At 47.7% G+C, this 18440-nt stretch overlaps 1 protein-coding gene across 1 annotated transcript in view; it reads left to right on the top strand.

The window, feature by feature from the left end:
• Window positions 1–6: 6 nt before the first annotated feature.
• The window catches only part of KLHL12 (kelch like family member 12), a 27792-nt gene continuing 9358 nt past the window's right edge, over window positions 7–18440 (top strand). Inside the window, exons 1-7 of the mRNA XM_005426795.3 lie at window positions 7–214; window positions 6845–6998; window positions 7782–7999; window positions 11009–11158; window positions 13377–13491; window positions 16567–16673; window positions 17698–17893. Of these exons, the coding sequence (XP_005426852.1) occupies window positions 29–214; window positions 6845–6998; window positions 7782–7999; window positions 11009–11158; window positions 13377–13491; window positions 16567–16673; window positions 17698–17893 (1126 nt within the window). The 5' untranslated portion in view covers window positions 7–28. The remainder of the gene's footprint in view (window positions 215–6844; window positions 6999–7781; window positions 8000–11008; window positions 11159–13376; window positions 13492–16566; window positions 16674–17697; window positions 17894–18440) is intronic.

Below are 18440 nucleotides of genomic sequence, written 5' to 3'. Positions count from 1 at the left end.
CTGGCTGTGCCCGCAGGTGCCGCGCGCCATGGCCCCCCCCAAGGACATCATGACCAACTCCCACGCCAAGTCCATCCTCAACGCCATGAACGCCCTGCTTAAGAGCAACACGCTCTGCGACGTCACCCTCCGCGTGGAGCACAAGGACTTCCCGGCCCACCGCATCGTCCTGGCCGCCTGCAGCGACTACTTCTGCGCCATGTTCACCAGCGAGGTCGGTGCTGCCGCCGGCCCTGGGTGCTCCGTGGGTGGAGGAGGCAGGGCCGCCCAGTGCTTGGGCTGTTCTCTGTTGAGCTGCTCAGCAGCTGGGCCAGGATTCCCCCGTGGGGGCCCAGGATCCCCTTGTGGTGATCCTGGAGTCCGCTGGATACTCCCCGTGGTTGCTCAGGATGCCCCCGTTGTGATTCTTGATCCCTTCATGGTGGCTGTGGGTGCCTCAGGAACCCCTATGGTGGCCCTGGATATCTCCATGGTGGCCCTTGGTCTCTGTGAATGCCCCTGTGTTGGCCCTGGAGCTCTCTGGATTCTGACCTGGTGGCCCTGGAGCTCCTCGAGGTGATTCTGTGTCTTATGGTGGCCCCAGAGCAACTTATTGTGACCTGGTGGGGAGTTAAGAGGTTGTGGCCTTGATTCATGGTCTGCTGTGACCACCCTGTGCCCAGGGAGCTGCCAGGCTGAGCTGCCAAGCCGGAGAGTTCTGATACATTTCTTTATTTTTCTAGTGCTGATCTGTGGTTTCTGTGGTTCCGGGCATCTTTCCTGCCCTGGCACAGCGCTGTGGGAGCCGTGCTGGGGGATTCTGGGCAGCCCTTGCAGTGCAAGGGAGGGTGTTTGATGCGTGCTCTGGGCTGCCCTTGGCGCTGGCTGAGGGCTGGGCAGTGCTGCTCTCCTGCCACGGGGGTGTCCTGGGGCTGGGGTGGCTCTGAGCCCCGGCTGCTGCACCCAGCACATCTCACCTGTGAGCACCTTGGCTCTCAGCCCTTCCTGTGAGACATGCACTACCTGTGTGCAGTTTCCCTGAGTCACTGACAGGCACTGCCTCAGCTGGAGCTGGCACTCGCTGCTGAATGTCAGATGCTTTGCCTGGCTTTGTCTTTATAAGTTGGAGTCAATCTTTGCAGCTTTTTATTATGGAAGATGCTTTCCTTATCCTGCCACCTTGCCCATGAGCAGGGAGAAACATTGTTCAGTAGCTCACAGGTCCTAAAGCCCTCCCTGCTAGCCCAAGAGACATTGCAGCAGAGAATGATTTTTTTCTTTGTTTTACCCAGGCACGAAGGCTGTGGCAGAGCTCTCTGTGCCCACTTATCTCAGTGCTGTCAGGGCAGCAGGTGCTTACAGTCCTGTGCAAAGACACCAAAATAATGCATGTGTGGCCTAACCTCAGGCCAATATATTTTTTTGTCCATATCTTCATGAAATGTGTAAATTCATTGGGTTTGTGCTCTTTCTCTGCATAAAGGAAATGTAATTAGGTGAAGAAAACACACAAAGCAAATTCAGTCCCTGGAGGCTGAAGTTCTCTGTTCTCCAGTAGCTCCAAGTGCTCAGCAGTACAGGGAGTATCTCTGCTTCTCTGGATTTGCCTTCACGTTCCTGTCAGTGCTTTTGACTTCTGGACTTGGTCTAGGCTGTGTCACTCCATGTGCTCCAGAACGTTCTTTGTGGCTGCTAACAAAGGCTGGGAGTTGATGTGCTTTGGGTCTGGGCTGTCTCTCCTTGCTTTGCTACACTCTTGTTAACTGTAACATCATGGTGACCTCCATTCAGACATGTGAATCTTCCTAGAAATTAAATTCTTCCTGGGAAAGCAGCTGTGCTCAGTGGGCAGAATTGCTTGCTCTCTCGTGCTCCCACAATGCCTCTGCTTTAAGGGTTTATTTTCTTTTGCTTGGTTTGTGTTTCTTCCAAACTTGCTTCCTTGTTACAGAAACCCTAAAGTGCCCAACCTGCCAAGGGGCAACAATTACAGAGTGTTTGTGGGACACTTCCTTCCAGGAAGGGGCAGCTTGGTGAGCCTCAGAGTGGCCATGTTTCCTCTGTGTGTGTCAGGGCTGTGATGGGACAGTGCTTGGACACTCTTCAGGCACTTGTGGGTGCAGGGTTTGGCCAGGCTGGGACTCCAGGGAGCTCAGAGTGTGTGTGGTGTCATGGGCTGACAGGCCCTGCCAGGGCTTCCTCAGCACTCCATGGCTTGCCTCCTGCAGCTCTGGGGACTGCTGGGCTGCACGAGGCTTTGCTCAGAATTGATCTTGGCATTTGCCATGGCATTCTTGGCCCTTTCTCCTGGGGTTATGTCACAGTATTCCTGGTGTCACATCTGTGCATAGCCAGTACAACACTGAGACTGTCAGCAACACTGTTGTCAGAAAGAACTGCCTTTGCCTCTCTGTGTCTCAAGTTTCCTTCCTTCTCTCCCTTCTGACTTTTAACATTCTGAAAAGTTCTCAGTCTAGCTTAGTATTAATTTCTTCCCATTTTCTGTTCCTGTTTTACAGCATGAGGAAAAACCACTGATCACCTGATGAACCCCAGGCTTTTTGCAACACTTTCCTTTGCCCCTGTGCTGAGCAGTGTGGGAGAACTGAAACACCATCAGTTTTACCTGCAGGGTTGTTCTTGTAGTGAAAATTGCAGAGCAGTTTTATCTCCCCTGGATCTTGGCTGTGCATTGGCATTTGTCTTTGTTTGTCCAAGTTAACATAAGTTGGGATCTTTTAAGAGCTGATTACTGGCTCCACCTCAGAAGGAAGTTGTTCTGTCTTCTCTTGGAGGCTGTGTTCTAGAAATGAAGGGTCCTTTCCCCCCAGAACAGAGAAATATTATTCTGAAAGTAAACAACTGGTGTTTCCAGGTTCTTACATGGTCAGCTTCTCTGTGCTGTGATTGCTGTCCAGGGTACAGTGAGACACACATTAGCACTGTCATGCCAGCAATTCTCTCCCCTTGTGAGAAGAAATTGGTGTTTATTCCAGAGTACTTTTGTGTATCTGCATTAGTAAGGGCAAAAACAAGAAGTAGCCTTGGGTAAGAAAGGAGTTGCAAAATTTTAGACCCATTCTCCTCCATGATTGTCGTGGTTTAGCCCCAGGCAGCAGCCAAGCCCCTCAGAGCCCCATGCTTGCTCCCCCACTAGCAAGATCATGAAGGGAGTCAGAAGGGTAAAAGCTGGAAAATTTGTGGGTTGAGATAAAGACAATTTAATACAGAAAGCAAAAGCCACACATGCAAACAAAGCAAAACCAGGAGTTCACTCCCTGTTTCCCATGGGCAGGCAGGTGTTCAGCCATCCCACGGGGAGCAGGGTTCCAAGACACGAAGCAGTGACTTGGGAAGACAAACACCATCACTCCAAACATCCCTCCCCTCCTTCCTTCTGCCCCCACTTTATGTACTGAGCATGATGTCACATGGCCTGGACATGCCTTTGGTCACTTTGGGTCATCTGTCCCAGCTGTGTCTCCTCCCAGCTCCCCACACACCCCCAGCCCCCTTGCCAGCCTGGCAGTATGAAAAGCAGAAAAGGCCTTGGCTCTGTGTGAGCACTGCTCAGCAATAACAAAAACATCTCCATTATCATCCCTGCATTCAGCACAAATCCAAAATACAGCCCCATGCCAGCCATTGGGAAGGAAATAAACTCTACCCTAGCCAAACCCAGCAGAATGATTTATGGGTGGAATAGAAAAAGCAGCATTGTGTCTCACAAAAGAGCTGTAACCTCAGCCCCTGCCTTTAAGCTTTCAGCACCTTGGGCATCTTGAGGTAAAACTCCTGAGGCCTCGAAGTGACTGTCCTTAGTTGTTTTCCTGGATGCTGTGGTTGATTTTGGGATCTGTACTGCTGCACACTTCCTATGTATGGGCTACTTTACTCCCTTCAGGGAGAGTGAGCAGAGCTCTGATATTAAACAACAAAGTAGGAAACCAATCTGAAATTCTGACAGCAGAGATGTGTCTGGTGCCACTGAACAACCTCAGAAGGAAACCGTGAACACCTTGGAGAGGAAAGCTGCCTGGCCTGTGTGTTGGTTAGCATTGGATGACCATTATTTTGCATTCTGAGTCCAAGGATGTGGCTGCATGGATGGAGCAAGGACTGTCTGTGTCCCAGCAGCCCAGCACCGAGCACTGCAGGCAGGTCTCTAATACTGCACACACAGGCTGGAGCTCAGCTCAGTGTCCTCATGAGTCTGAAAGGCTGAGAGAATTGGGATCATTGAGTCTGGAGAAGACTCTGGGGTGGCCTTCCAGTACCTGAAGGGAACCAACAAGAAAATGGAGAGAGATTGTTTTCACTGGGGTTGTAGGAGAAAGGGAAGTGGCTCCAAACTGACAGAGAGGGTTCACGGATGGTTCCTTCCAACCCAGACCAATCCATGATTCTGTGTTCAGAATCAAGTTGTCTCCACACTGAGACCCTTCTTTAAGGTATGATGTTAGGATCCTGATTCTGCATCACACATATTAGATGAATTTACATAAAATACTTCCTTCCTACTAGGCATTCTTAGCATGTGAGTAAACTGAGCAAAATAACAACCAAGTAGTGGAGTGTAGCAGAAATACAAAGGAAACAGGAAATAATCATCTGTATGGTATTTGTGTTGTCCTTGTGGTTTGTGTTGTGGTCACCAATATAAAGAGAGTATGTACATGGCTGGTTGCTTGTGGGTCAGGAGCTTCTTTATCAGCTCCAGGCTGACGTGTGAAGAACTGATGCTTACAGCTATCAGGAAGTCAGCAGAGGTTTGTAACATCTTTGATCCTAAATATGTATGGTCTGTGCCTTCATTTGCTTGTTAGAATCATCTGAACATCTTGTCTGATCAGTTCTGAATTTTGGTGGCACCTGTGTCCTTTGTGGTACAAACAGCTTAGTCTTGGTTCAGGAATGTTTTGTCTGGCCCAAGGCAGGAACTGGTTTTAGCTTCTGAATGCAATGCCTGGCCTGTCACACAGCAGGTCAGACAAGGTTATTTGCTCTTCCTTCCCAACTTTGGAAGTCATAAAGATTGTTCACTGAGTCAAGAGATTTGAAAGGCCTCTTCCCTCAGATTCCTTCAAGGGTCACCTCCTGTACTTCTGTGCAAGTGTATCTCTGCATGTTAGACAGGGCTCAGTTCCAGCAGACATCTGTGCTGTGTCATGGAGTGCCTCTGCAGGAGTAGCTTCCACTGCTCTTATTTTCTATATTCTGTGTCACCTCCTTTTTCCCCAGCTGTGGCAGATGTGAAGCTCAGTGATGGCGCTTTGGCCATGCTTTCTGCTCCCTGAGCCTCTGCCCAACTGGCTGTACCAACTTTGGGCTCATTCTTGGCAAGAGAAGCCATGGGCTTTCATCTGCATTGTGCTTGCACTGGTGCTGACTGCTCCAGAAGTCAGGGGCTGGTTTTGCAGCATGCCACAGGAAGATCATTATCTCTTGAGGTGCAGCCATGCTGCTGAGCTGGCAGCAACGTGCAGGGTGTGATCAGTGAGCCCACCAGCCAGTCCATTGTTCAGGAATCATCAGGTGCTCTGCCAGCAGCTCTGTGCTGGAGGCACTGAACCATGAAACTCATGCTTTGTGAAATATAATCTGTTTTGTGCAAATTTGATGGATTCACAGAATTTGCTGTTCCCAGAGATTGACCATTGAGAGGATAATGTTCCTGGGAAAAAATAATTATTCCAAAATTAATCATAGAGGTGATTAAATAGTCGAGGGACAAAGTCTGAATTGCGTAAGTGCCATCACTGCACAAACTGTCATTTTACTTTGTTTCATTTTAGGAATGAAGTTCACCACAAGCTTGAAGGAAACTGACAATTTGAGAAAGCTTTTTCTTTGGCTTGGTTTTAGAGAAGAATGGTGAAGATGTCCAGGTGTTGGAAATGAAAATTAGGTGTCAGTAAAATTGACTTGTTCAGGTTTAGGGCTGGACATGCCCAGGGAGAAGTTACCAAAACTCAGGCAGAAGGATATCCTACTGATAGGGGGCACAGAGGAGCCAAATTTCTGGGCCACAGAGACACTTGGCAAAACTCCCAAAATAAGGAAGAAATTTATAAAGCCAGCATGCTGAATTCAGCTCTGAATGTCGAAGGTAATTCTGGCAGGGGTATGTTGAGACCACTGACTCACAGCCACCTACTCCAGAAGTCCCCTGACCTAGAGGAAGAGAAATACTGAGGATGGAACTAATTAGCATCAGAAGCAAGGAAGTCGTTAACCAATAGAAGATAGAAGGCTAATCAATAAGACAACTAGATAGCTCATAGCCAATGAACATTAATGCCTTTGTTTGCTAAAATGTATAAATAGTAAACAGTTTTGCCAGTCTGGCAGCCTTTGGGGGCTTTGGCCCCCAGCCCCCCTTCTTTACTGAAGTGAAATGAATCAAATACCCAGACTCTGGATGTGGATTGGCCTCTTTCACACCGGGTGAAAGAACCTGATTTGGGCCAACACTTAGATGGGGACTCCATGTGAACTGCAGCCTGTCACACACATCCAGCTCAGGGAGGAATTCCCTTGGAGTACTGCATGGAGGAGACAGTTTAGTTGTCTTGCACAGGTGACACATGTGATCTCTGCTGACTCAGATCTCAGCTCGCAGGTTTTACTGTGCAGTGTGACTGTCCTTTTGATCCATAAAGAACTTTTGCTCTTACTCATTTCTGTAAGTGAGTTCTGTAGGAAATTCCCTCCTTCCCTGTATCCTTTCAGTGAGCACCAGAATAGAAAGGACAAATCTCTGTTGAAAGTTCTGACAGATCTTATTTTCAAACCTGCTGAGGGTTGTGGGCTTTCTGATCACGTTAATGAAGAATAAATCTGTTGTCTCCCTTTTAATTTACAGCTCTCAGAGAAGGATAAACCCTGTGTGGATATCCAGGGCCTGACAGCCTCCACCATGGAAATCCTGCTGGACTTTGTATATACAGAAACTGTGCATGTGACAGTAGAAAATGTCCAAGAATTGCTTCCAGCAGCATGTCTGCTTCAGCTGAAAGGTAATTGAAAGATTAGCACAAATTGCATCATTGCTGCTGTTTAGAGATTTGGTTTGTTTGTCCCTCTGTGCATGGAAGAGAGGCTGGGGGAGGAATGATATTTGTAAGTAGTTATGTCAAACTTCTCTTTTCTTGTGTGCTGTGGTCTCATTAATAGAGGAATGGATTTGGGTGCAAAACAAAATGGTAAAACAGGTTCCATTCTTTGGGCTACTGTACTTCTGCAGGAGGATTCCCAAGAGGAGTTGTGAGCTGTATAGCACATAAATGTTACAGCTCAGTTAGATGATTATAATAAGCAATCCTAGATGTCGTGTGACCTGCCATCACAGTATGTCTGGGTCAGTAACAGACTGGTTGCTGTCATTGCACATGCACCTATAGAGCTATCCCAGACAATTATCCCAAATCCCAGACAGGTTGCCTAAAAGTTATCATAGTCCTAGAAATGTGGTGCCATATCCACTAGCAGACACAGTAGTGGTTTATAACCCATGAAGCTGAGTACAACTCACACTGGAGTCTTCCTAGTATCAGATTGATGTAATTTTTTCATTGGAATAGAAGAGCCACAGCTCACACCAGCCCAAACACATGGTCTGGCTGCTCCAAGTGTCTTCAGTCTCCAAAGCAATACATGCATGTGTATGTTTCTTTAGTACTTTTACTTGTTGTTTGGATTGGATTTTCATTATTGCTTAGAACTTTTTTTTGAAGCCCTTGCCAAAGCAGTGGATTGATAGTAAGTGTGCAGTGCTCATTCACCCCTCCAATTTTCCATAGGTGTGAAACAAGCTTGCTGTGAGTTTCTAGAAAGCCAGCTGGATCCATCAAATTGTTTGGGCATTCGGGATTTTGCTGAGACACACAATTGTGTGGATCTAATGCAAGCTGCAGAGGTCTTCAGCCAGAAACATTTTCCAGAGGTGGTTCAGCATGAAGAGTTTATCCTCTTAAATCAAGAAGAGGTTGAAAAGCTCATCAAGTGTGATGAAATTCAGGTAAAACCTGAAAAGTACCATTACCGTGCAAAGCATTGAAATAAAACATTGAAACCAGTCAATAAGTAGTCCATACTCCTGGGATGGACTCCTCACACAGTTCCTGAAGTTGAAATTTAATTTTCAGGAGACATCTATTTTTATTTTTGCTAGTTTGTAATTTTTATCAATACCATGTAGCTTCTCTGTAAGAATTTGTTGTCACACGAGGGTTTCTTGCAAGTCAATCACAGTGAGTTAGTTCCCGTTGCAGAGTTATTGGCCCTTCATTCTCTCCTTTCCCTGGAGAAGATAAGTTGTCTCAATGCCTACATTTCAGAAATAGCCTCAAGCTTTAGCTTCTGTTAAGGAAGCTGCATAAGGAATCCTGGGATGGTGCAGGGTGGTCTGACTCTGCCAGGGGTAACAGGGAGATTTAGTTCCTGAAGGTGAGCTTCTGGAGGGTGTGCTATGTGACTGGGACATGTCAAATACATTTTTCCAACTTCTCTATGAATAAATTGAACATTCCCTGGTAACGAGGAGAGAGCTTGACTATTTATTGAGGTGGATTTTGTCGAGAGCTGATGTTCAGTGCAGTGGAAAGGCTTGAAGCAATCACTGCTCAGAGTTCAGGGGAACAGGAATGCTTGGAAGCAAAGTATGGGATATCTTTGGTGGGATTCCTGAAAAGCCAGTACAGGGGTAGCCAGAGGAGAATTGTTGATGTATTCATTGAAAATGGTCTTCAGCCATGCCAACATCCCCTTGTTAGTGAGGCTGCTTGAGAAAAAGCATGTGAGGCAGTGGTGAAGGACCCAGCTCTGGCTGGGATCTGCAGTGGAGGAGCCTGAGTGTGCTTGGTGTTTGACAGGCTGCAGTTTTGTGCTGTGAGGGGCTGAGCTCCTGTGGCTTGTGATGCTACTGGGAGCAGAAAATAATGAGGAACTTCAGAATGACCCAGCCAAGCTTCTTGGATGATCTGCTCAGGAAAAGTGACATTACATTCCTTGTGGATTGGAAGGGCTGGTTCAGACCTTGCAGCAGGCAGTGTGTTGGGCATGCACTATTGTACTTTAAGAATATGTGACAACAGTAGGGCAAGGGAGGGGATTCTCCTGGAGTGCTGTGTCCAGGTATGGGGTTCTCAGCACAAGAAACACATGGACCTGTTAGAGGGGGTCCCGAGGAAGCCACAGAGATGTTCTGAGGGCTGGAGCCCCTCTGCTCTGGACCCAGGCTGGGAGTGCTGGGGCTGTTTACCTGGAGAAGAGGATTCTCCAGGGAAACCTTATAAAGGGGCTTATAAAAAAGAGGAAAAGTGACTTTTTACATGGGCAGCAAGTGATAGGACAAGGGGTAACAGTTTTAAAGAGGAGAGATTTAGATTTGATGTGGGGAAGAAATTCTTCCCTGTGAGAATGCTGAGGCCCTGGGTGCCCAGAGAAGCTGTAACTGCCCCATCCCTGGGAGTGTCCAAGGCTAGGCTGGACCAGGAGCAACCTGGTCTGGTGGAAGGTGTCCCTGCCCATGGCAGGAGTGGAATGGGATGGGCTTTAAAGTCCCTTCCAGCCCAGACCAGTGTGGGATAAGGAGCAGATCTCTCTCCTGCTGTGCCAGCACAGAGGTGCTGTGTGGAATCAAGAGTGTGGTAAGGGAACACCCTCAGGAAATCTCTGGGCTGCTCAAGAAGTGCAATGACAGGTCCTCAGTGTGATCCTGCATTTAGTGTTACTCATCATTTATCAGAAAACATAAATGATTCAATGAATGGTAAAACTGTTAAATATATCTGAGGACATTCAGTTCAGGAGGGAATAAATCAACACAGGATTATTGCCTTTAAAGAGGAGGTGGGGAAATTGGAAACAATACATTAGTCTGCTCTCCTTTTGTGAGCTCTAATTGTCCTTCCCCTGTAATTCCAAGAGAAAGAGGCCATTCCAAATTACACTGTAACAAATATAAAACAATGGTGTAGAAGAATGCCTTACATAATTAACCTCTGTGGCTCCCTGCTTCAAAACATTCTGCCTGACAGCTTCAAACTGGATTTCAAAGGGGACCAGTCATAGGCTGGTGGGAAGGCTCAGTCCTTTCATCACAGGCTCTTCTTTTATCTTCATATTTAGTCTCAGTTAACAGACTGTGTGATAATAAATTCATGTCTGATTTCCTTTTACGTCGGATGATCTGATAGATGTGCAAAAAGAAAACAAAGTCTGAGTAATATATAACTTATATATAAGTAATAAGTAATATATAATTCTTATATATATGTATATAGGTGAGATTTTTACAATTCTTTTGCTTTTGGTAATCATAGGTGTGGTTCTCAGAGCATGTGTGGTTCTCTGACAGGATCAAATTTGGATGATTTAGTCAGTGTAATCCCCAGAAGTGGTGTAAGCACCAGCCTGTGCTAGTCCTAAATGGAGACAGAAATCAACTAGTGATAAAATAAAATAAACAGTAGAAATAAACAGTAGCATTCATGCCCTGGGATTTTCCACTCTGAAATCCTTTGTAGTTTTTAAAAGGTGGATTGAAACCTTAAATGTACCTGCTGTGGCTGGAGTGTCCAAGGGGCAGTGCATAGGCCCAGGGCTGCCAGGGCCTAGGGCAGACACTTTGCTGTGCAAAGGAAACATGATTTAATCATCTCTTTGATAGCACTTTGAACTTTGTGGGATCACAGCTCCTGCTCCAGAGAACTGGGGGAGCTGTCCTGTGAGTTCCCACTGGCAGTGGATGGAGCTCTGAGCTCCAGGCTCTGCTCTGTACCATAGCACTCGCTGCTTTGGGACTTGGGCTGCCCATGGTTGATCTCAGCTGCAGGGGAAAAAGCAAACACAGATTTAAGGAAAAGAAAGTGAGGGAGTTCATTGTGCTTCTGGGGATTTCCCTAAGGGACTCGTAGCTGAAGGGTCCTGCTCGCTGTGAAGCAGTGCAGCAGCTGAGCCTTATGTGCTCCATGGCAGTAGCTCCTGTTGTGCTGTCACCTGATCAGGATGTGCCTCCTGTGTGCAGGTGGACTCGGAGGAGCCGGTGTTCGAGGCGGTGATAAACTGGGTGAAGCACTCCAAGAAGGAGCGCGAGGCGTCGCTGCCGGAGCTGCTGCAGTACGTGCGGATGCCGCTGCTCACGCCGCGCTACATCACCGACGTCATCGACACCGAGGTACGGTAAAGGTCCCCCCTGCCCCAGAGCAGGCTTTGCCCCCGAGCAAGGCAGTCCTATCCAGATAGCTCAGTCCCTCTTGGAGACAGAGTGCCCAGATACCCAGGCTGCTCTTAGCCGCTGCTACCTTAAGCAAGCTCAGTGGATTTCAGCTCTTTAGTGATTATCAGCTCTCTTAGGATTTCCACATCTTGCTTGCTAAGGTGCCGGTGGGCTCTGGGGAGAAGCAGACGAGAGAGAGGAGAAGGAGAGGTCCTGGTGGTTCCACAGCGATGGTTTCTTGAGGGGTCTGTGAAGGGTTCCAGTGACAGCTCTTCTTCTGCCAAATGGGCTAAAACAGCCCCTTTTTATAGGGTACAGAGGGATCCAAACTTGTCCAATAGTAGGGGTTAGGGGAAAGTGACCTATGGGGTTACAGAGATAAGCCAGGGTCCGAGAGGGGGAAGACAGGGGCTTATTTTGCTGTCTCATCATGACTCAGCAATTCCTACTGTTAAGTCTCAGCCCTCCACGGGGTCTTAGACAATTCTATGGGGTCTGCTACAGTAGAGCAGCCACTGCTGCTCCTGCCTGGCCTCTGTTGGCCCCAGAATGGCTGCAGAGCCCTTTCTCTGCTGCTGTTTGGTGACACTGTGCAGCTGTCCCTGCTCAGCGCAGTGCTGCTGTCACACTGAGCTGTTTGCTGTGCCAGCAGTCACAGCGTCCTGCTCTGCAGCCCCAGGGTGCCCTCTCCAGAGCCATTAGTCAGCTGTCTCTGCAGATATCCACAGCACCTTTCTCTTGTCATCCCTTACAGTCTCCAAGTGCTTTCTGCCTTCCTTCCTAAGCACTGGCAGGTCTCCTTCCCCAGGCTGAAGATTGCTGGCATCGATCTCAGGGAGGTCACGGCTCCTCAGAAGGTGTCTGAGGTGCAGATGGCTAACATGTACCTCTGAGTGAGAAAGGAGCTGTGTGGGTCCAGGACCAACACGCAGCCAAGAGCCATGGCTAACAATGCTGCTTTGTGTTCTGGGATGCTGCAGAGGCAACCCAAAATGGGGGTGATGCAAAGTGACAATTAAGCTGTTAAGTGCTAATTCGGTTCCAGACAGGAAGTGACCCCAGGCAAGATTTCAAAGGAAGGCCCAGAGAAGGTCAAACCAGCCTTCAGGTTAGGTGGTGATAGGATGTACTCAAGGGTTACTAGCCCTTGTCACCTGACAGGTGCTGAATGGTGAGTGACAGACATTTGTCTGTGTCAGGAAAAGGCTGATTTAGCAACAGTCATCTCAGATATGGTAGATTATGGATGTTATTAAATCAGGACAACCTAATGGGCTGTTGTGTTAGGTTGTGCCAGAGCTAAAAGATGTTCAGTCAGATTGTCATGGTCCCCTTCGAACTGAAATTTAAGCTAATGGAAAAGGGACTGGTACCAAAACAAATAGATCTGTTCCAAATCCAGCCTGAGACAGAGTGTGTACAGCCCTCAGCTCTCAGAGTGAACATGGAGGGTGACCTGTCCAGTCTGGTAGTGCCACACACTGGTGGCACATGCTCAGCTTGGGGCAGTGTGGAGAGTGGAGTGTTGGCCCCATGTGGCTGCCTCACACAGACACCAGGAGCCTGTAGAGGTAAATCTGAACTTGCTGAAGCAGCATGTATACCCAACAGCCATGGGAAAATGAGTGCTGAGCTGAAGGGAGGTTGGTCCAGGCCCTTGGCTAGGGAAGGGAATTACAAAGCATTGTGCAAGGAGATGAGGCTGTCCTTGGATGCCCCTCACTCTTCAACAAGACCTCAGTGTTCCTGTTGCCTCTTCACAACTCCATGTTCCGCGTGCACAGTGATCAGGGCAGTAAATCAGCTAAACAGTTTCATTGTGCTGCGCTGTGCCTCTCTTCTCCAATAGCAGGTGCAGGACAGGTTATGTGGGGCAGATCAAGTGTGGTTTCACTGCCAGTTCCCCTTCCTAGTCATACTTCTGCTGGTTTAAACAGAGCAGAAGTGGCTTTTCCTTAGTGTTCCAATGCAGCCATTTTCTTTAAGGAGCCTTCAGTGCCAGACTGTGAGGATGGAGCCAGATCTTCTCAGCATCTTCAGTTGCCTTTGCATTTCCCAGGGCCCGCACACAAGTCCTTTTCATGCTGTCTGAGCTGATGAGAGTTGGCTTTAGGACAGTTCTTCTGAGGTTTCTTAAAATACATTGCATGTAGCAGTGACTCATGTTTCTCCCCAGCCCTTCATCCGCTGCAGCCTGCAGTGCAGAGACCTCGTGGACGAAGCCAAGAAATTCCACCTTCGGCCCGAGCTCCGGAGCCAGATGCAGGGACCCAGGACACGAGCACGTCTGGGTGAGCAGCTGAAAAATGACCCTGAGAGGGGCCAGGGCACTGGCAGGTGTTGTGTCAGACACTTTGTCTAATGCCTTGTGACTGTGTTGATGTTGTTCACAGCAGTAACTTGTCATGCCATGGTCCCCAGCAGGACAGAGAGGGGACGGGAGCAAAGGACAGAGGTGCCTCTTTTATAGAGTACAATTGCTTAGTGTCAGTGTGGGGACTAACTAGCTGATTGCCTTAAATCCCAGGCCCTGCTGTGGCCTCAAAACCAGTTTCCTGAGTTGCTGGTGCCTGCAGATGCATTTGCCCCAGCATGCAGCTGTCCACGAACTGTGGGAGGAGTTTCTTCCTGGCTGAAGAGGTAGGAATCAGAGTCCAAAATAGAGCTGTGAGGTGAGTGACAGCTGCCTTACAGTGACAGCAAGCTTCCCCAGCAAATTGAACAGGGGAAGGTGCAAGAAGGGAGATGGAGATGTCCCTCGTCCCCTTCAGAGGTGCCTTTTTTTTTTTCTCCCTAGCCTTGTTAAGGCAAATAAATTATGATATCTTCCTTTATTTCAGTAGCTTCTACCAAGCACGGTCACTGAATTGTTCAGAAAATGTTTGTCTTAAGGCAGTGAGTGCTCAAGAGCAACATAAAAGTAGGACTGACCTACAGAAAAAGGAAAAGTATTTTACTGGCTTCTGTGCCATGCCTGTGGCCTGGTGCACTCCCAGGGCACTGCCATCAGTGCCAGCAGGGACCACTCTCCCTGCAAGGAATCCTCCCTGTGTGTTCTCCAGTGCTGCTGCAGCTGTGGTGGAGAGAGCGTCCAAAATCCCTTTGTGGCCTCTTCTAGGGGACAGAAAGCAGTTTAACCACAAAAGGAGGAGGGCAGATTAGGTTTGTCAGACACACTGATCAGACCTCTCTGGCCTGAAGGAAATGTTGTTATGCTGTTCCTGCATAATCCAGGCCTCAGCACATTTTCTGGGAATTCCTGTACCAGTTTCAAAGACCTGCACTTCAGCTCAGCCTGTCATGACCTCAGCCTTCCAGTATCTGAAGGGACCTACAAGGAAGCCAGAAAGGGACTCTTCATCAGAAACTGCAGCAATGGGACAATGGGGAATGGTTTCATACTGAAAGAGAGGAAATCTAGGGAAGAAATTCTCCCCTGACAGGGTGGTGAGGCCCTGGCACAGGTTGCCCAGAGAAGCTGTGGCTGCTCCATCCCTGGAAATGCCCAAGGCCAGGCTGGACAGGGCTTGGAGCAACCTGGGATAGTGCAAACTGTCCCTGAACATGGAATGACACAAGCTTTAAAGTCTTTTCCAACACATACCATTTTGTGATTCTATGATTTTAGAAAAACACATTTCATTTTATTCTTAGTTGAAATACTTCCCCTGATAAAAAAAGACATTAAAAAACTGTTTTATTGTCTAATTGTATGGGTTAAAACTGCACATTATTGTTGAGGTTCATCCTTTGGATTCAGCCCTACCTGTTTTAATTGATTCCATACCATCTGATATCAGCAATGTGTCACTTTAAACTGTGATCAAGACATGTATTAACTTTGCATGGGAAGAGCTGAAGTGATTGCACTTTCAGTTTTCTTACTGGAAAAGAGGCTTTCCAAGATGTTGGAGCTCTTGTGAATCCCTCCCAGTTATTTTTTATATTATGATTCATCTGAGGTGACAGCGTTTCTGCTTTGTAACAGACAAAGTCTTGTTAAATGTTTGTTGCTTGGTGTTCAGTCCTTGTGCACTGAAAGGCTGGACAGTCCTAAATTCTAGTGACAAACTCCCTGTTCCAGAAAAGGCCCAAGGAGTGGAGGGGTTGCTAAGCTGTTCTAAACCTGAGACAGAGGCCTGCTTCCAGGCAGTGATTAGAGGGGAAATTATAACTCTTCAGGTCACAGCTGTTACTGACAGTCACAGAGGAAATAAGATAAATTCAGATAATTCATCTCAGGGAAAATAGAGAGAAGGCAATTTTGGAATAAAATACACAAGATTTAAGAGAGAGTTCCTGGGAAAGTATTTAATTAGTTTTCCAAGGTTCAGACAGCCTGACTTGTTTCTCAGTTACATGGTGAACAAAGTCCCCTAAATCAGGCCTAGATGTCACTTGAGACCAGGAGGAGACTTTGTGTTGTGAGGAGGCTGCAGGGACGCAGCCATTCTCCTACAGATTCTGTGGGGTGGTGAGAGGTTTGGGAAAAACAGCAGAAAGGGTACAAAAGGAGATATAAAGGGGTGAACTTCAGCACCTGTCTGAGACAGCTTGTCTTTTCAAAGTGCCTCTGGTGTTAGGAGAAACAGCCCTCCAGCAGCCAGCTCCTAACACCTCAGTCAACTGTCTGCCACATGCTCTGAAGAGTTTCTCCCTTCTCTTTCTTGCTGAGCACAGAGGGAGTGTTGAGTTTGTGAGGGTCCCCAGGATGAGGTGAGAGATGAGGAATCTGACTCCATGTTCTCAGAAGGCTGATATTATTAATTATATTATATTATATTATATTTATATTTATATTATATTATTATATTATATTGTTATTGTTTTATTATATTGTTATTTTGTTCTATTATATTATTATTATATTATATTATACTATACTAAAACTATACTAAAGAAAGAGAAAGGATACAGGCAGAAGGCTTAACAAGAATGAATAATAAAAATTCATGACTGATGCCTCAGAGTCTGACACAGCTGATGGTGATTGGTCATTAAGTAAAAACAATTCACATGAAACCAATCAAACATGCACCTGTTGGCAGACGAGCTCCAGATCACATTCCAAAGCAGCAAACACAGGAGAAGCAATCAGATAATTATTGTTTTAATTTCTCTGAGGCTTCTCAGCTTCCCAGGAGAAGAAATCCTGGTGAAGAGATTTTTCCAGAAAATATGACAATGACAAGGGAGTGTGAGTGCCTGAGCCGGGTTAGGTCCCTTCTCCAGAGCCGAGACAAAAAAAGGGATTTAGAGGCAGCTTTGTGCCAGGGAAGGCTCAGAGTTTCTTCAGGATGTTCCCCTGAGGTGACCCTTTGGTTGTGAAGGGAGTGACTTGGCTTTGCTGTCCCTCTGTCCCTCAGGAGCTAACGAGGTGCTGCTGGTGATCGGCGGCTTCGGCAGCCAGCAGTCCCCCATTGATGTGGTGGAGAAATACGACCCCAAGACCCAGGAGTGGAGTTTCCTGCCGGTAAGGGAACGCTTCTGAGCACCACTGGGCTGAGCAGGCTGTGAGCAAACACTGATCCTGCAGCACCAGCTGGATAACAATCTCCTTGGGCTGTCCTGTGCAATCTGCTGAGGAATTCTGACAGAAATTCTTTAGGGATTTACATGGTGAATGCTGAAACCACTTCAGCTTGCAGAGTGACTGAGGGAGAGGGGGTTGTTGTCATAGACCTGATCAGCTGAGCCTGCAGAGACCCACATCTTGGTTGTGGGAGTGAGAACTATCATGTTTCTTAGTGAAGGGGTGTGAAGCTTTAAGGTTAGTGATGATAATTGGAATGTCAATAGGAACCGTGTAATCAGTGCAGTCTTCAGGCTGCTGCATGATCCCACTGCTTGCAGTGTTTTGGAGCATAATGGGAAGAGAGAATTCCTGCACTGAGGAGTATTTCTACCCAAATTAAAATCACCTTTATCTGTGTGAAATGGTGGAGAACTGCCTCTTCTTCAGTATCACCAGTCAGGGAAGACTCAGTATCACCTGTTGTTCCAAAATTCTGATCTTTTTTGGAGGCTGATAGCTTCATGAAATATTCAGAGTCCCTACTTTTTCCTATTGTAATAGGAGGCTAACAAAATCATCCCAAATGCATTGGGGGTTATGCAGCAGCACAGGGTAAATGACATTTAGTGCGAAATATTTGAGTGCAGAGAGACAGTCCTGAGAAGAGAGCACTGCTGGGAGAGGCAGGCACAGTCACTCAGGCTGTGTCCTTTAAATCCATACAGCTGCCTGCCCTGGGGCAGTGGGCCATTTCCCAAAGGAGCAGCAGGAGAGGGTGGAAGAGCAGGGGTTGGTCTCCATGCCCAGTGTGGAGAACTGTGTGAAATGGTGGAGAACTGCCTCTTCTTCTGTATCACCAGTCAGGGCAGACTCAGTATCACCTGGTGTTCCAAAGGAGCAGCAGGAGAGGGTGGAAGAGCAGGGGCTATCTCCATGCCCAGTGCTGTTTCTGTCTGACCTTGGTGTTGCTTTGCTGTCACAGAGCATCACCCGCAAGCGGCGCTACGTGGCCACGGTGTCGCTGCACGACCGCATCTACGTCATCGGGGGCTACGACGGGCGCTCGCGCCTCAGCTCCGTGGAGTGCCTGGATTACACCTCGGATGAGGACGGCATCTGGTACTCCGTGGCTCCCATGAACGTGCGGAGAGGGCTGGCAGGAGCCACAACCCTTGGAGGTACGTCCTGCTCACTGCCAGGGTGTGGTACTCACACGCCCTCTGAACAAGAGAGGAGCTGTGAGACAAGCAGACAAGAAGGAGAACACAATTCTTATCTCACTTGCTGTGCCTGTGTTGTGCTAAAGTAGAATGCAATGTGGAGATTGTTTACCCAAAGTGAGGGTGTTTTGTTCCCTTGGCCTATCAGGGCCAAGAAGTGTGTGTGTGTGTCATGGGACAGTCACGAGAGAATCAGAGATGAGTGCAGTGTGAGCAGGGGTGAGTGCATGGCAGATTCAGTTAAGATACAATGTACATAGTATAGTATAGTAAAGTAATTAATTAGCCTTCTGATGATGGAGTCAGATGCATCATTCTGTCTCCCCTTCATCGGAGTCACCTTTGATTTGCAATACCAGGGCAGAGCAGCCTGTTCAGCTCTGGCCTGAGATGCCCTGAGCTGCTGTGTGAAGAGTGGGCTGGCTCTGTGGGAGGAGGGGAGCCTGAGATTCTGCCTTCTCATCACTGGGATGCAGAAATGGAAGAGTTGCCCACATATCCTGAG

This window comes from Geospiza fortis, unplaced genomic scaffold, assembly GCF_000277835.1.
Source record: "Geospiza fortis unplaced genomic scaffold, GeoFor_1.0 scaffold26, whole genome shotgun sequence".
NCBI classification, from domain to species: domain Eukaryota; kingdom Metazoa; phylum Chordata; class Aves; order Passeriformes; family Thraupidae; genus Geospiza; species Geospiza fortis.
The sequence above is the reverse complement of the archived record's forward strand: the minus strand, read 5'-3'. Positions and strand labels throughout refer to the sequence as shown.